The 18,545-nt window shown below is 48.5% G+C and overlaps 1 protein-coding gene across 1 annotated transcript in view; it reads right to left on the minus strand.

Moving 5' to 3' along the window:
- The window catches only part of GPR107 (G protein-coupled receptor 107), a 206,719-nt gene that overhangs the window by 161,610 nt on the left and 26,564 nt on the right, over positions 1–18,545 (minus strand). Inside the window, exon 3 of the mRNA XM_063936684.1 lies at positions 8,394–8,444. Within this exon, the coding sequence (XP_063792754.1) occupies positions 8,394–8,444 (51 nt within the window). The remainder of the gene's footprint in view (positions 1–8,393; positions 8,445–18,545) is intronic.

Genomic DNA, 18,545 nt, shown 5'->3' on the forward strand with positions numbered 1-18,545 from the left:
AAGCGTCCTCCATGGATTTTCTCCACGTTTGTGTCTGAGAATCAGATTTATCTAGCCTCTTAGATAATAATGCCACATTTGCATTCAATGTACTCAACATATTCATCCAATCAGCAGTCGGCTGTGCCGACAGAGTCATTCCCTAATCTTTCTCCGCGCCCCCCAGTAACCTCCTCCGGGGAGGAACACTCAGCCTTAGACATGTCGACACGCAGTACCGACACACCACACTCACACTGGCCAAAGGGGACAGACCCACAGGGAAGCCTGTAGAGAGAACACAGAGGGAGTATGCCAGCGCCCATATACTACTAAATAAATAATATATGATGGCTGCGCTGTAATTACATAGCACCAAATTGCCTGCCCCCCCCCCCCCCAGCCCCGTTTTGCTCCCTTGTACTTGTAAGGAGAGTGGAGGTCCGGGCCAGCGTCTCAGCATGCACAGTGATGAGAGAAAATGGCGCTGGTAAGCTGTGCGGCTAAGCGTTGCCCCTTCCCGGTGCGCTGTAGTCCCGCTTGAATTTGAATTCTTATACTGGCGGGGGCTCGTACATAGTGCCCGGGCACCGAATATGCGTTTTTTGCCAGTAAAAACAACCTCAGTAACATGCTGCCCAGGGCGCTCCCGCCCCAGCGCCCTGCACCCTGCGAGTGCAGTTGGTGTCTGTGTGGGAGCATGGAGCGCAGCGCTGCGCTGTACCTCCGTTACTGTAGTCTTCTGCAGTCACTGAAGTCTTCTGCAGTCACTGAAGTCTTCTGCCTTCTGCATACTCACCCGGCTTCTGTCTTCTGTAAGGGGGTTGACGGTGCGGCTCCGGGAACAAGCAGCTAGGCGCACCAAGTGATCGAACCCTCTGGAGCTAATGGTGTCCAGTAGCCGAAGAAGCAGAGCCCTTAACTCAGAAGAAGTAGGTCCGACTTCTCTACCCTCAGTCCCACGTATCAGGGAGCCTGCAGCCAGCAGGTCTCCCTGAAAATAAAAAAGCCTAACAAAGTATTTTTAGAGAAACTCAGTAGAGCTCCCCTAGTGTGTGTCCAGTCTCTCCTGGGCACAGAATCTAACTGAGGTCTGGAGGAGGGGCATAGAGGGAGGAGCCAGTTCACACCTAGTCAAAGTCTTATAGTGTGCCTGTGTCTCCTGCGGATCCAGCCTATACCCCATGGTCCTTTTGGAGTCCCCAGCATCCTCTAGGACGTAAGAGAAATAATAAGAATTTACTTACCGATAATTCTATTTCTCGTAGTCCGTAGTGGATGCTGGGGACTCAGTCAGGACCATGGGGTTTAGCGGCTCTGCAGGAGACAGGGCACAAAAGTAAAAGCTTTAGGATCAGGTGGTGTGCACTGGCTCCTCCCCCTATGACCCTCCTCCAAGCCTCAGTTAGGATACTGTGCCAGGACGATCGTACACAATAAGGAAGGATTTTGAATCCCGGGTAAGACTCATACCAGCCACACCAATCACACTGTACAACCTGTGATCTGAACCCAGTTAACAGCATGATAACAGCGGTGCATCTGAAAAGATGGCTCACATCAATAATAACCCGATTTTTGTAACAATAACTATGTACAAGTATTGCAGACAATCCGCACTTGGGATGGGCGCCCAGCATCCACTACGGACTACGAGAAATAGAATTATCGGTAAGTAAATTCTTATTTTCTCTGACGTCCTAAGTGGATGCTGGGGACTCCGTCAGGACCATGGGGATTATACCAAAGCTCCCAAACGGGCGGGAGAGTGCGGATGACTCTGCAGCACCGAATGAGAGAACTCCAGGTCCTCCTCAGTCAGGGTGTGCCCCTGACCAAGTATCAGCTCGGCAAAGTTGTAAAGCCGAGACCCCTCGGGCAGCCGCCCAAGATGAGCCCACCTTCCTTGTGGAATGGGCATTTACATATTTTGGCTGTGGCAGGCCTGCCACAGAATGTGCAAGCTGAATTGTACTACACATCCAACTAGCAATCGTCTGCTTAGAAGCAAGAGCACCCAGTTTGTTGGGTGCATACAGGATAACAGCAAGTCAGTTTTCCTGACTCCAGCCGTCCTGGAAACTATATTTTCGGGGCCCTGACAACATCTAGCAACTTGGAGTCCTCCAAGTCCCTAGTAGCCGCAGGTACCACAATAAGCTGGTTCGGGTGAAACACTGACACCACCTTAGGGAGAAACTGGGGATGAGTCCGCAGCTCTGCCCTGTCCGAATGGACAATCAGATATGGGCTTTTTTGAGACAAACGCCGCCAATTCTGACACTCGCCTGGCCGAGGCCAGGGCCAACAGCATGGTCACTTTCCCTGTGAGATATTTCAAATCCACAGATTTGAGCGGTTTAAACCAATGTGATTTTAGGAATCCCAGAACTACGTTGAGATCCCACAGTGCCACTGGAGGCACAAAAGGGGGTTGTATATGCAGTACTCCCTTGACAAACTTCTGGACTTAAGGAACTGAAGCCAATTCTTTCTGGAAGAAAATCGACAGGGCCGAAATTTGAACCTTAATGGACCCCAATTTGAGGCCCATAGACACTCCTGTTTGCAGGAAATGCAGGAAACGACCGAGTTGAAATTTCTTCATGGGGCCTTCCTGGCCTCACACCACGCAACATATTTTCGCCACATGTGGTGATAATGTTGTGCGGTCACCTCCTTCCTGGCTTTGACCAGGGTAGGAATGACCTCTTCCGGAATGCCTTTTTCCCTTAGGATCCGGCGTTCAACCGCCATGCCGTCAAACGCAGCCGCGGTAAGTCTTGGAACAGACATGGTACTTGCTGAAACAAGTCCCTTCTTAGCGGCAGAGGCCATGAGTCCTCTGTGAGCATCTCTTGAAGTTCCGGGTACCAAGTCCTTCTTGGCCAATCCGGAGCCACGAGTATAGTTCTTACTCCTCTACATCTTATAATTCTCAATACCTTGGGTATGAGAAGCAGAGTAGGGAAGACATACACCGACTGGTACACCCACGGTGTTACCAGAACGTCCACAGCTATTGCCCGAGGGTCTTTTGACCTGGCGCAATACTTGTCCAGTTTTTTGTTCAGGCGGGACGCCATCATGTCCACCTTTGGTCTTTTCCAACGGTTCACAATCATGTGGAAGACTTCCCGATGAAGTCCCCACTCTCCCGGGTGGAGGTTGTGCCTGCTGAGGAAGTCTGCTTCCCAGTTGTCCACTCCCGGAATGAACACTGCTGACAGTGCTATCACATGATTTTCCGCCTAGCGAAAAATCCTTGCAGTTTCTGCCATTGCCCTCCTGCTTCTTGTGCCGCCCTGTCTGTTTACGTGGGCGACTGCCGTGATGTTGTCCCACTGGATCAATACCGGCTGACCTTGAAGCAGAGGTCTTGCTAAGCTTAGAGCATTGTAAATTGCCCTTAGCTCCAGTATATTTATGTGGAGAAAAATCTCCAGACTTGATCACACTCCCTGGAAATTTTTTCCCTGTGTGACTGCTCCCCAGCCTCTCAGGCTGGCCTCCGTGGTCACCAGCATCCAATCCTGAATGCCGAATCTGCGGCCCTCTATTAGATGAGCACTCTGTAACCACCACAGGAGAGACACCCTTGTCCTTGGAGATAGGGTTATCCGCTGATGCATCTGAAAATGCGATCCGGACCATTTGTCCAGCAGATCCCACTGAAAAGTTCTTGCGTGGAATCTGCCGAATGTAATCGCTTCGTAATAAGCCACCATTTTTCCCAGCACTCTTGTGCAATGATGCACTGACACTTTTCCTGGTTTTAGGAGGTTCCTGACTAGCTCGGATAACACCCTGGCTTTCTCCTCCGGGAGAAACACCTTTTTCTGGACTGTGTCCAGAACCATCCCTAGGAACAGCAGACGTGTCGTCGGAAACGGCTGCGATTTTGGATATTTAGAATCCACCCGTGCTGTCGTAGAACTACTTGAGATAGTGCTACTCCGACTTCCAACTGTTCTCTGGACCTTGCCCTTATCAGGAGATCGTCCAAGTAAGGGATAATTAAGACGCCTTTTCTTTGAAGAAGAATCATCATTTCGGCCATTACTTTGGTAAAGACCCGGGGTGCCGTGGACAATCCAAACGGCAGCGTCTGAAACTGATAGTGACAGTTCCGTACCACGAACCTGAGGTACCCTTGGTGAGAAGGGCAATTTGGGACATGGAGGTAAGCATCCTTGATGTCCAGGGACACCATATAGTCCCCTTCTTCCTGGTTCGCTATCACTGCTCTGAGTGACTCCATCTTGATTTGAACCTTTGTATGTAAGTGTTCAAAGATTTCCCATTTAGAATAGGTCTCACCGAGCCGTCTGGCTTCAGTACCACAATATAGTGTGGAATAATACCCCTTTCCTTGTTGTAGGAGGGGTACTTTGATTATCACCTGCTGGGAATACAGCTTGTGAATTGTTTCCAATACTGCCTCCCTGTCGGAGGAAGACGTTGGTAAAGCAGACATCAGGAGCCTGCGAGGGGGAGACGTCTCGTATCTCCAGTCTGTACCCCTGGGATACTACTTGTAGGATCCAGGGGTCCACTTGCGAGTGAGCCCACTACGCGCTGAAACTCTTGAGACGACCCCCCACCGCACTTGAGTCCGCTTGTACGGCCCCAGCGTCATGCTGAGGACTTGGCAGAAGCTGTGGAGGGCTTCTGTTCCTGGGAATGGGCTGCCTGCTGCAGTCTTCTTCCCTTTCCTCTATCCCTGGGCAGATATGACTGGCCTTTTGCCCGCTTGCCCTTATGGGGACGAAAGGACTGAGGCTGAAAAGACGGTGTCTTTTTCTGCTGAGATGTGATTTGGGGTAAAAAAGGTGGATTTTCCAGCTGTTGCCGAGGCCACCAGGTCCGATGGACCGACCCCAAATAACTCCTCCCCTTTATACGGCAATACTTCCATGTGCCGTTTGGAATCTGCATCACCTGACCACTGTCGTGTCCATAAACATCTTCTGGCAGATATGGACATCGCACTTACTCTTGATGCCAGAGTGCAAATATCCCTCTGTGCATCTCGCATATATAGAAATGCATCCTTTAAATGCTCTATAGTCAATAAAATACTGTCCCTGTCAAGGGTATCAATATTTTCAGTCAGGGAATCCGACCAAGCCACCCCAGCGCTGCACATCCAGGCTGAGGCGATCGCTGGTCGCAGTATAACACCAGTATGTGTGTATATACCTTTTTAGGATATTTTCCAGCCTCTCAGCTGGCTCCTTGAGGGCGGCCCTATCTGGGGACGGTACCGCCACTTGTTTTGATAAGCGTGTGAGCGCCTTATCCACCCTAAGGTGTGTTTCCCAACGCGCCCTAACTTCTGGCGGGAAAGGGTATACCGCCAATAATTTTCTATCGGGGGAAACCCACGCATCATCACACACTTCATTTAATTTATCTGATTCAGGAAAAACTACAGGTAGTTTTTTCACACCCCACATAATACCCTTCTTGTGGTACTTGTAGTATCAGAAATATGTAACACCTCCTTCATTGCCCTTAACATGTAACGTGTGGCCCTAAAGGAAAATACGTTTGTTTCTTCACCGTCGACACTGGAGTCAGTGTCCGTGTCTGTGTCGACCGACTGAGGTAAATGAGCGTTTTACAGCCCCTGACGGTGTTAGAGACGCCTGGACAGGTACTAATTTGTTTGCCGGCCGTCTCATGTCGTCAACCGACCTTGCAGCGTGTTGACATTATCACGTAATTCCTTAAATAAGCCATCCATTCCGGTGTCGACTCCCTAGAGAGTGACATCACCATTTCAGGCAACTGCTCCGCCTCCTCACCAACATCGTCCTCATACATGTCGACACACACGTACCGACACACAGCACACACACAGGGAATGCTCTGATAGAGGACAGGACCCCACTAGCCCTTTGGGGAGACAGAGGGAGAGTTTGCCAGCACACACCAAAAACGCTATAATTATACAGGGACAACCTTTATATAAGTGTTTTTCCCTTATAGCATTTTAATATATATATATACATATCGCCAAATAAGTGCCCCCCCTCTCTGTTTTAACCCTGTTTCTGTAGTGCAGTGCAGGGGAGAGCCTGGGAGCCTTCCCACCAGCATTTCTGTGAGGGAAAATGGCGCTGTGTGCTGAGGAGAATAGGCCCCGCCCCCTTTTCGGCGGGCTTCTTCTCCCGTTTTTCTGAGACCTGGCAGGGGTTAAATACATCCATATAGCCCCCAGGGGCTATATGTGATGTATTTTTAGCCAGAATAAGGTACTATCATTGCTGCCCAGGGCGCCCCCCCCAGCGCCCTGCACCCTCAGTGACCGCTGCTATGAAGTGTGCTGACAACAATGGCGCACAGCTGCAGTGCTGTGCGCTACCTTATGAAGACTGAAGAGTCTTCTGCCGCCGTTTCTGGACCTTCACTTTTCGGCATCTGCAAGGGGGGTCGGCGGCACGGCTCCGGGACGAACCCCAGGGTGAGACCTGTGTTCCGACTCCCTCTGGAGCTAATGGTGTCCAGTAGCCTAAGAAGCCAATCCATCCTGCACGCAGGTGAGTTCACTTCTCTCCCCTAAGTCCCTCGTAGCAGTGAGCCTGTTGCCAGCAGGACTCACTGAAAATAAAAAACCTAACAAACTTTTACTCTAAGCAGCTCTTTAGGAGAGCCACCTAGATTGCACCCTTCTCGGCCGGGCACAAAAATCTAACTGAGGCTTGGAGGAGGGTCATAGGGGGAGGAGCCAGTGCACACCACCTGATCCTAAAGCTTTTACTTTTGTGCCCTGTCTCCTGCGGAGCCGCTAAACCCCATGGTCCTGACGGAGTCCCCAGCATCCACTTAGGACGTCAGAGAAATACTATTACAGTGTCTATAGAGTTGATTACTGCTCTCCTCAGAATGTTTCTTACTCAAACCGTGTCAATATAGTCACAAAAATAAAATTCTAGTAATAAATGTATTAGATCAGTAAGAGGGTATGGGGGGGAATAACTAAGTAGATAAACTGGGGGGAGGGGTGAAGCAACGGGGAGAGGAGGCTGTAGCTGTGAGTTTCAAAAATAATATGGGGGGGGGGGAGGGGGGGGGGGGGGGGGGGGGGGAGGAATTGTCTCCATCATAAGAAGAGGTGTTCCCGAACCGATCCGATGCGCGTTCCAGTGAGCATCAGATCGGATCCTCCAGACTGAATGTGCTACACATTCAATCTGGTCCGACCTGGGGGCAAGGCTTGGGATCGACAAGATATATTGTATGCAAATGGGTAGCATACGATGTATCTTGGTCGATCCTGCTCCCCAAGGAGGCTGCCGGGGTGATTGCCTGCGTTCACCTCTGACATGAGATCGTTGTAGTGTATGGGGCCCTTAAGACTCTAACTCTATGGGGGATATCCAATTAGCCCCGTTTTTTTACCGGGGCTAATTATCCCGCTGGGGGCTATCTAATTAGCCCCGATAAGCCGCGGCACGCGCCGGCTTATTGGGGATTTTGTTTCGCCTGCCGGATAGAATCCCCGGGAACAGCCCCGTTTTCGACGAAAATGGGGCTGTTTCACCCAAAAACACACAGGTTTCACTGAACCTGTGTGTTTTCGGGAGAAAGGGTTTTTTTTTGTTTTGTTTTTTACACGCGATTTAACAGGATAGCATGTAAAAAAAAAAACATTTTTTATTTTTTATTTTTAAATCGGTGAAACAAAAAAGTCAGATCCGATGTTTTAACGGGGATAATTGGATATCCCCCTATAAGTCTCAAACTGTTATGCAACATACTCATATATGGTTAATATTACCCCACAGTACTAGAGGTGGAGGTGAGACCATGAAAGAAGTCAGATATCTAGGAATGTACAGAAGAAGGTTTTAGTGTTGATATACGGGTCCCATTTTTTAAAGAAGCTGTCTATTTCTTTAGAGGATTTAGACAGAACATCAAACCTATCAAAAAATAGGAGTTTCATATATCACATGCACAAAAAACACACTTTTTTCATCCGATTCCATCCAATTCCGATATATCATTAGTGCAGCACCAACGACCTAGGGGATCCTATCCGACAGCCACGGGGACGCGCATCAGATTGGATACGATCTAAAACACATACGATTGTACACAATTTCATACAATATATCAGACGGATATATCGGAATTGTATGAAATCTTTTAAAATCGTCCTAGTGTATGGGGCCCTTAAGTCACCATTTTCCAGTTTTGCTTAGTCATTTATGTACTCTGTGGAGCCATATAAAAGGATGATAATAATAATAATAATAATAATAATAATAATAATAACAACAATAATATTATAAATTTTATATGGGTGAGTAATATAAACTGTGTTTCTATAGCGAGTCCCAGGGGAAAGTACATTCATGTTACAGTTCACATCAGCCACAGCATAGACCAACTTAAGAGCTTACCAAGTAAGTAGAGAAACCATCATTCTTCGTCCTGTCCAAGCTGAATCCAAACTGTTGGGAAAAACAGAATCACAATCAATGAGTGTAGATTTGTACAGACTTATAAAAACCATAAAAACAAGTAAAGGATATTATAAACACCAAACGCTTTCACCAAACGCTTTCAGACAACCCATTTTCATTCAACACTTACCCACAATATATATTTGGTAGCAATTTAGCCCCATTTTCCTGACCTCTGGGTTTTACCCATTTCCATCCACAGATCTTCGTCGGAGAAGACAGCTTGGGCAGATGATTTGGACCTGCACAGACTATGGAATGTCTAACTAATGTTGCGCCTAACAGAACCAGTGTCCGATCAGGTGCCGTATTAGCCACACACCTTCTATCCACAGCACAGAATACTAGGGATGGCTGTCACATATGGAGACACCATTGAACATGAAGAGGAAACGGAGGTATCATGGTTTGAACGGAGCACAGAGCTCCCCCTAGGGGGAGGGACACATTACTAACTTTTACTAGTTGGTAGTGTAGCTTTCGGTGCTCTAAAACAACAGACCACACCACAAATCCCATAAATTACCCATTTCTGTACACTACTGGGTCAGATCAAATAGACACAACACATCGCATCTGCTATATGCAGCATTTACAGTACTGCTGTACTCATGGATTTCTGTTCATAGCCCAATAGGCCTGCGTTTACAAATCCAGGGCAAAACTTTGCCACAAGATGGGAGAGTTCAACAGCAACTTGCCACCCCTTACTGAACTGACCGCTATGAGTTACAAAGATCCGTGGCTACTTCTGTGACTTGTTATAATAAATTACAGTAATTTATTCGCACAAAGTAACAATCTTTGGCTCAGTTCAATCAGGCACAAGTGGGGTAAATCAAATAGAAAACAAAAAGGAGCCTGGTGCTTTGTTAGATGGAAAGTCTGATTTGCCGCTCTCCTACTTTGGGTTGCTAAGCCCAGTTTACATTGAAAAAAAATTAAGATCTTGCTTTTTATGATAATGCGCCTCCATCTCTCTAACAAGTGGGGTAAACTGTAATGGTGTGAAAATACTGCTACTGGACCTGCGACTCCCCCCCCCATTGCAACCCAATCTCACCCCGGACTCGTGGATTTTTGTACACAGTCCTATGATACTGCTCAAAAAATATCCCCAAAGTACGATGGTATTGTAAGTGTAACGATGTCGCGTCTAACTGAACTGACTCCATTGACTGTAATAGACTGGCATTCTTGAAACTTTTTGATTAATCCACCTATTATGGAAAATAAGGTAACAGTTAACGCTATAAATATGAACGATTACAGCCAGCACGAGCCCTATATTGTTTATTTGATTTATAGATAAACCCACTTCATTGCCTCGCTGCCTCCAATTACGTCGGATTATAAAGCGTTGAATCTTCATTCCCCTTTAGCACTAAATACTTATATCCTGACCTAACCAACACTTTCGGTAAGCCTACTTGGAACAAAATTGTCGTCTCATGGCGGACTGACCTCCCTAATGTTGTTACAACCTCAGATATTTTGCTTTAACATTATGACAAGATCTTAAATTTTTTTAAATCATCTTATTTGCAGGAGGTCCATAGGCTCACCATCCGCATGGTTTATATTGCCCCAAGACAGCATGGGCATATGGTGCCTACTGAATCTGGGTCCTGCCCTAAATGTAAACAATCTAGCGCATCTTTTATAGATAAATATAAACGCACTTTGTTTACATCATAGACATAAATAATAAGAATTTACTCACCGGTAATTCTATATCTCGTAGTCCGTAGTGGATGCTGGGAACTCCGTAAGGACCATGGGGAATAGACGGGCTCCGCAGGAGACTGGGCACTCTAAAAAGAAAGATTAGGTACTATATCTGGTGTGCACTGGCTCCTCCCTCTTTGCCCCTCCTCCAGACCTCAGTTAGGGAAACTGTGTCCGGAAGAGCTGACATTACTAGGAAAGGATTTGGAATCCAGGGTAAGACTCATACCAGCCACACCAATCACACTGTACAACTCGTGATAACCATACCCAGTTAACAGTATGAACAACAACTGAGCCTCAGTAACAGATGGCTCATAACAATAACCCTTTAGTTAAGCAATAACTATATACATGTATTGCAGAGAGTCCGCACTTGGGACGGGCGCCCAGCATCCACTACGGACTACGAGAAATAGAATTACCGGTGAGTAAATTTTTATTTTCTCTGACGTCCTAGTGGATGCTGGGAACTCCGTAAGGACCATGGGGATTATACCAAAGCTCCCAAACGGGCGGTAGAGTGCGGATGACTCTGCAGCACCGAATGAGCAAAGGCAAGGTCCTCCTCAGCCAGGGTATCAAACTTGTAGAACTTAGCAAATGTGTTTGAACCCGACCAAGTAGCAGCTCGGCAAAGCTGTAAAGCCGAGACCCCTCGGGCAGCCGCCCAAGAAGAGCCCACCTTCCTTGTGGAATGGGCTTTTACTGATTTAGGATGCGGAAATCCTGCCGCAGAATGAGCTTGCTGAATCGTGTTACAGATCCAGCGCGCAATAGTTTGCTTTGAAGCAGGAGCACCCAGCTTGTTGGGCGCATGCAGGATAAACAGCGAGTCAGTTTTCCTGACTCCAGCCGTCCTGGCTACATAGATTTTCAAAGCCCTGACTACATCTAGTAACTTGGAGTCCTCCAAGTCCCTAGTAGCCGCAGGCACCACAATAGGTTGGTTCAAATGAAACGCTGATACCACCTTAGGGAGAAATTGGGGACGAGTCCTCAATTCTGCCCTGTCCATATGGAAGATCAGATAAGGGCTTTTACACGACAAAGCCGCCAATTCTGACACACGCCTAGCCGAAGCTGAGGCCAATAGCATGACCACTTTCCACGTGAGATATTTTAGCTCCACGGTCTTAAGTGGCTCAAACCAGTGGGATTTCAGGAAATCCAACACAGCGTTAAGATCCCAAGGTGCCACTGGAGGCACAAAAGGGGGCTGAATATGCAGCACTCCCTTAACAAACAGTCTTTCCTAGCCTTTATCAGTGTAGGAATCACTTCATCTGAAATGCCCTTTTCCGTTAGGATCCGGCGTTCAACCGCCATTCCGTCAAACGCAACCGCGGTAAGTCTTGGAACAGATAGGGCCCCTGCTGTAACAGGTCCCGTCTGAGAGGCAGAGGCCATGGGTCCTCTGAGATCATTTCTTGTAGTTCTGGGTACCAAGATCTTCTTGGCCAATCCGGAACGATGAGTATAGTTCTTACTCCTCTCTTTCTTACAATCCTCAGTACCTTGGGTATGAGAGGAAGAGGAGGGAACACATAAACCAACTGGTACACCCACGGTGTCACTAGTGCGTCCACAGCTATCGCCTGAGGGTCCCTTGACCTGGCGCAATATTTTTTTAGCTTTTTGTTGAGACGGGACGCCATCATGTCTACCTGTGGCCGTTCCCAACGATTTACAATCAGCGTGAAGACCTCTGGATGAAGTCCCCACTCTCCCGGGTGGAGGTCGTGCCTGCTGAGGAAGTCTGCTTCCCAGTTGTCCACTCCCGGAATGAACACTGCTGACAGTGCTAGCACGTGATTCTCCGCCCATCGAAGAATCCTTGTGGATTCTGCCATCGCCATCCTGCTCCTTGTGCCGCCCTGTCGGTTTACATGGGCGACCGACGTGATGTTGTCTGACTGAATCAGCACCGGTTGGTTTTGAAGCAGGGGCTCTGCTTGACTCAGGGCGTTGTAAATGGCCCTTAGTTCCAGAATATTTATGTGAAGGGAAGTCTCCTGACTTGACCACTGTCCTTGGAAGTTCCTTCCCTGAGTGACTGCCCCCCAACCTCGTAGGCTTGCATCCGTGGTCACCAGGACCCAGAATCTGCGGCCCTCGAGAAGATGAGCACTCTGCAGCCACCACAGCAGAGACACCCTGGCCCTCAGGGACAGGGTGATCAGCCGATGCATCTGAAGATGCGATCCGGACCACTTGTCTAACAGATCCCACTGAAAGATCCTTGCATGGAACCTGCCGAAGGGAATTGCTTCGTAAGAAGCTACCATCTTTCCCAGGACTCGCGTGCAGTGATGCACCGACACCTGTTTTGGTTTCAGGAGGTCCCTGACCAGAGATGACAATTCCTGGGCCTTCTCCACCGGGAGAAACACCTTCTTCTGTTCTGTGTCCAGAATCATGCCCAAGAACAGCAGACGCGTCGCAGGAATCAGCTGCGACTTTGGGATATTCAGAATCCAGCCGTGCTGTTGCAGCACTTCCCGAGATAGTGCTACGTTGACTAACAACTGCTCCATGGACCTCGCCTTTATAAGGAGATCGTCCAAGTACGGGATAATTATAACTCCCTTCTTCCGAAGGAGTATCATCATTTCGGCCATTACCTTGGTAAATACCCTCGGTGCCGTGGACAGACCAAACGGCAACGTCTGGAATTGGTAATGACAGTCCTGTACCACAAACCTGAGGTACGACCTGGTGAGGTGAGTAAATGGGGACATGCAGATAAGCGTCTTTGATGTCCAGCGACACCATAAAATCCCCCTCTTCCAGGCTTGCAATAACCGCCCTGAGCGATTCCATTTTGAACTTGAACTTCCTTACATAAGTGTTCAAGGATTTTAAATTTAGAATGGGTCTCACCGAACAGTCTGGTTTCGGTACCACAAACATTGTGGAATAGTAACCCCGTCCCTGTTGAAGGAGGGGAACCTTGATTATCACCTGCTGAAGGTACAGCTTGTGAATAGCCGCCAGCACTACCTCCCTTTCCCTGGGAGCCGCTGGCAAGGCTGATTCGAGGTAACGGCGAGGGGGAGTCGCCTCGAACTCCAGCATGTATCCCTGAGATACCACTTGTAGAACCCAGAGATCCACCTATGAGCGAACCCACTGGTCGCTGAAGTTCCGGAGACGCGCCCCCCACCGCACCTGGCTCCACCTGTGGAGCCCCAGCGTCATGCGGTGGACTTAGTGGAAACAGGGGAGGATTTTTGTTCCTGGGAACTGGCTGTCTGGTGCAGCTTTTTTCCTCTACCCCTGCCTCTGGGCAGAAAGGATGCGCCTCTGATGCTTTCTTAGGCTGTGAGGAAACCTGAGGTAAAAATGTTGACTTCCCAGCTATTGCTGTGGATACGAGGTCCGAGAGACCGTCCCCAAACAATTCCTCACCCTTAAAAGGCAAAACCTCCATGTGCCTTTTAGAATCAGCATCACCTGTCCACTGCCGAGTCTATAATACTCTCCTGGCAGAAATGGACATTGCATTAATTCTAGATGCCAGCCGGCAAATGTCCCTCTGTGCATCCCTCATATACAAGACTACGTCCTTTATATGCTCTATGGTTAGCAAAATAGCATCCCTGTCGAGGGTATCAATGTTGTCTGACAGGGTATCAGACCATGCTGCTGCAGCACTACACATCCATGCTGAAGCAATAGCCGGTCTCAGTATAGTACCTGAGTGTGTATATACAGACTTCAGGATAGCCTCCTGCTTTCTATCTGCAGGCTCCTTTAGGGCGGCCGTATCCTGAGACAGCAGTGCCACCCTTTTAGATAATCGTGTGAGCGCCTTGTCCACCCTAGGGGATGTCTCCCAGCGTAATCTATCCGTTGGCGGGAAAGAGTACGCCATCAGTAATCTCTTAGAAATCACTAGTTTCTTATCAGGGGAACACCACGCTTCTTCACACAATTCATTTAATTCATCAGATGGGGGAAAACTCACTGGCTGCTTTTTCTCCCCAAACATAATACCCTTTTTAGTGGTAACCGGGTTAATGTCAGAAATGTGCAACACATTTTTCATTGCCGTAATCATGCATCGGATGGCCCTTGTGGACTGTACATTTGTCTCATCCTCGTCTACACTGGAGTCAGACTCCGTGTCGACATCTGTGTCTGCCATCTGAGCTAGCGGGCGTTTTTGAGCCCCTGATGGCCTCTGAGACGCCTGGGCAGGCGCGGGCTGAGATGCCGGCTGTCCCAAGGCTGTTACGTCATCAAACCTTTTATGTAAAGAGTTGACACTGTCGGTTAATACCTTCCACATATCCATCCACTCCGGTGTCGGCCCTGTAGGGGGCGACATCACACTTATCGGCTCCTGCTCCGCCTCCACGTAGCCCTCCACATCAAACATGTCGACACAGCCGTACCGACACACCGCACACACACAGGGAATGCTCTGACTGAGGACAGGACCCCACAAAGTCCTTTGGGGAGACAGAGAGAGAGTATGCCAGCACACACCACAGCGCTATATAACACAGGGATTTTCACTATACTGAGTGATTTTTCCCAATAGCTGCTTATTAACACCAATTTGCGCCTAAATTTATGTGCCCCCCCTCTCTTTTTTACCCTTGTTGTACTGTATACTGCAGGGGAGAGCCTGGGGAGCGTCCTTCCAGCGGAGCTGTGAAGAGAAAATGGCGCTGGCTGTGCTGAGGAAGATAGCCCCGCCCCCTCAGCGGCGGGCTTCTCCCGCTTTTTATAATGTTAATGGCGGGGGGTTTTGCACATATACAGTGTTATACACTGTATTATGTGCTATTTGTGCCAAAAGGTAAACTAATTGCTGCCCAAGGCGCCCCCCCTCCCCCCTGCACCCAACAGTGACCGTAGTGTGTGGTGTTCTATGGGAGCAATGGCGCACAGCTGCAGTGCTGTGCGCTACCTTAATGAAGACAGGAGTCTTCAGCCGCCGTTTTTCATCTTTATCTTCCGTCTTCTGGCTCTGCAAGGGGGACGGCGGCGCGGCTCCGGGAACGGACGATCGAGGTCGGGCCCTGTGTTCGATCCCTCTGGAGCTAATGGTGTCCAGTAGCCTTAGAAGCACAAGCTAGCTGCAAGCAGGTAGGTTTGCTTCTCTCCCCTCAGTCCCTCGTAGCAGTGAGTCTGTTGCCAGCAGATCTCACTGAAAATAAAAAAACCTAACAAATACTTTCTTTTCTAGTGAGCTCAGGAGAGCCCACTAGGTGCATCCAGCTCTGGCCGGGCACAGATTCTAACTGGGGTCTGGAGGAGGGGCATAGAGGGAGGAGCCAGTTCACACCAGATATAGTACCTAATCTTTCTTTTAAGAGTGCCCAGTCTCCTGCGGAGCCCGTCTATTCCCCATGGTCCTTACGGAGTTCCCAGCATCCACTAGGACGTCAGATCATTTTTTTTATTTTTAGCAAAATTCAAGTGCTGCCTTGGGTGGAGGCATGTGCCACCAACATCTCAGGCTTATGTGAACTTCTGTTGTATCTCCCAAGGAGTAACAGTCAACAAGACCATACACTAGAGATTTTCAACCTTTTACAACTCACTGAACAAGATTTAAATATTGCCAAGGCACATTCCAATATATCGGTGATGCATGGTGCAGTTGCGTGTCCTAGGATGTAATTTCACAGCTTCTCCATAGGCAACTCCTGAGCCACATCTGAGAAAGCCAGAAGAGCCCAACACTGCCCGGGCCCAAAATTACAACTGGCTCTGCAACCACTAAACCCACCAGTATTGATCGTTCCAGGGCCTCAGTAGCGGCAACACACTGACTGGCCTGGCTCTGCTTCTATGGTGGCACACCTGGAGACTGCTCAGGGTACACTAGTGTGCCATGGCACAGGGTTGAAAAACACTGCTGTAGCATATGCAGAATCGGACCAATGGGATAATGTTTGTGCTTTTCACAGATTTACTCTGATTTTTTCATTGTTTTGTCCTTAAATGAGGTTATCACTGAAACACTGTAACAGTAATAAACAACATTACAACAGTGGAAATTGGGTTCACACAAAGCCTTACATAGCCAAAGATAAATAGGGAAACCCTACAATAAAAATCTATATACTGTATATATAATAAAACTGTAAGGGTTGTGTCTGTACATAGACATTTTTTTGTTGAGAATTATACTTCTAAGGATTGTTTATGGACCAACGAGACAAAAAAAAAAGAAAAGTGAAATTTAGTGTGTCTGTACGTTCTGGCATCACACAAAAACTACTGTATGAATTTATATCGCATTTTACCTATTGTATAGCTTAGTGACCTAGAAAGGACTGAGGTATGTATGGTCTCGATCTGACACCAGGGAGAGGAACAATAAATGAACAACCAGACACTTGCCGTGTGCAGGCTCCTCAAGTCCAAAAGGGATGCGGTTATGTGACCGGCGGTCACGATACCGGTGCTGGCATCTCTAACACTGACTAGCCTGGTTGGCATGCCGAGCAACAGGGACTATTCCCATAGAGTGGGAATAGAACCTGTTGTGAGCCCGCTGTGTGGCAAGCCCACAAGGGGCTTTGTTGCACTCGCGCCCCCTCCTCCTCTGGCTACCTGACAGGCGGGATCCCGGCATCGGTATGGTGATCGCCGGTCTCCCAACCGCCGGTCATCCAATACCAACCCGTCCAAAATGACTCTACAGTATGAGTGGAATTATTAAACCCACTTAGTGCAATTGGACTTCCAGCGTATAGCACTGCACTGACAGTTGGTGTTCCGGTCTTGCTTCTGCGGAACTTGACTCTGCCCAGGTTATACAACAGAACCCGATTTATAAGTGACTGCTTTGCAGAGGAACCTAATTGAGGCAGAGATTCTAACGGGATATGGTGCAGGTGAGACTGTGTTTATACCATGTATACCCATCAATGTTTTTCTTTCCAATCTAAGTCCCTGCAGTTTCCTGTAAGCTTCTGCTTCGCTATGATGATCAAAAAGTTACAGGGGCAAACAATCAGGGCTGCAGGCGTAGAACTTAGGTCGCAACAAAGCCGAGAAATGGCAAAAGGGGCGCGGTCTCATAGGTAGGGGCGTGGCCTTGTGGACCAAATCTCTGTTTTCTCGCTCTGGGTGTCCCGGGGGTTGCGGGCTGCACCCGGGGACTAGTGTGTGCAAGGTGCTGGCACCTGCACAGTGACAGAAGCTGGGTGCTGCACGTAATGTAACAGTGCAACACTCATCTGCCGTCACTGAAGAGGAGCCGGCAGGTCCTTGGCGGGTGACACTTGGGTGTGGGCCGCACCCCCGTTGTGACGCCACTGACCCACGGGAAGCTTTACATGGCTTTCCCATGTGTTAGTAGCCCCACAAATCTTTGTTAGTCCCTGAAGAAAAACTGCATATATTGTTTACAAATAAATTTTGCGATCAATGGGCCTAGTTCAGCAAGGATTGCAAATTCTGCCAAGTAGCAGAATTTGCAATCCTTTGGATCGCATGCTGGGGGCCGCACATCGCTGAAGCTGCGGTCGCACTGCAATTTCAGCGTGATCGTAAAAAATGGGGTAGCCTCCTGCAGGCGCAGCCTGGATGCGATCGTTTTGAAGCCTCGCCCCCGCAACACTCAGTCTTGGAAATGGAGCGATGCCGCCACGCGACCGTCTATGCCGGACTGACAGGCAGAGGGGTTCGCATTTTCTGCGGAGCGCATGTGCAGGAAGGGCCCTGCGAATGAGCCAGCATCCTCTCAGCAATTTTTGCAGTTGGATCGCTTATTACGATCCAACCTGAATCAGGCCGTATGTGTACAATATAGAATATACTGCAAAACTGCGGCCAAATGCTAGCAATAAAAATATTCTGATCAGAGTGTCAGTTTTAAATGATAAGTGAAATCACATTTCCCTTAGGTCCGTCATGTAAAAGACAACAAGGGTCTCAAACCAGAAATAATCAGTTTTAGCAGGTCTGATGTCAATGGCAACTGCCTATATCACGGCTGTGCTGTTGCTGTCTCTTGCATATGCTTTCAAAGGCCTGGCACGGCACAGCACACTGGTAGAAAGTTAGTGACTGGACAAAGATAACAGCAGCTTAGTTCGAATCGTCTGCAGACTTTTAGCATGACTATTATAATATATAACGGATGATCTTGGGGATAGCATAGTATTGGATAAAAACAAAAACAGGATTTTAAATTACCTACCGGCAAGCCCTTTTCTCGTAGTCAGTAGAGGATGCTGGGGTCCATATTAGTACCATGAGGTATAGACGGGTCCACCAGGAGCCATGGGCACTTTAAGAGTTTAACAGTGTGGGCTGGCTCCTCCCTCTATGCCCCTCCTACCAGACTCAGTCTAGAAACTGTGCACGCGGAGACGACATACTTCGAGAGAA

Source organism: Pseudophryne corroboree, chromosome 8, assembly GCF_028390025.1.
Source record: "Pseudophryne corroboree isolate aPseCor3 chromosome 8, aPseCor3.hap2, whole genome shotgun sequence".
In the NCBI taxonomy this organism is placed as follows: domain Eukaryota; kingdom Metazoa; phylum Chordata; class Amphibia; order Anura; family Myobatrachidae; genus Pseudophryne; species Pseudophryne corroboree.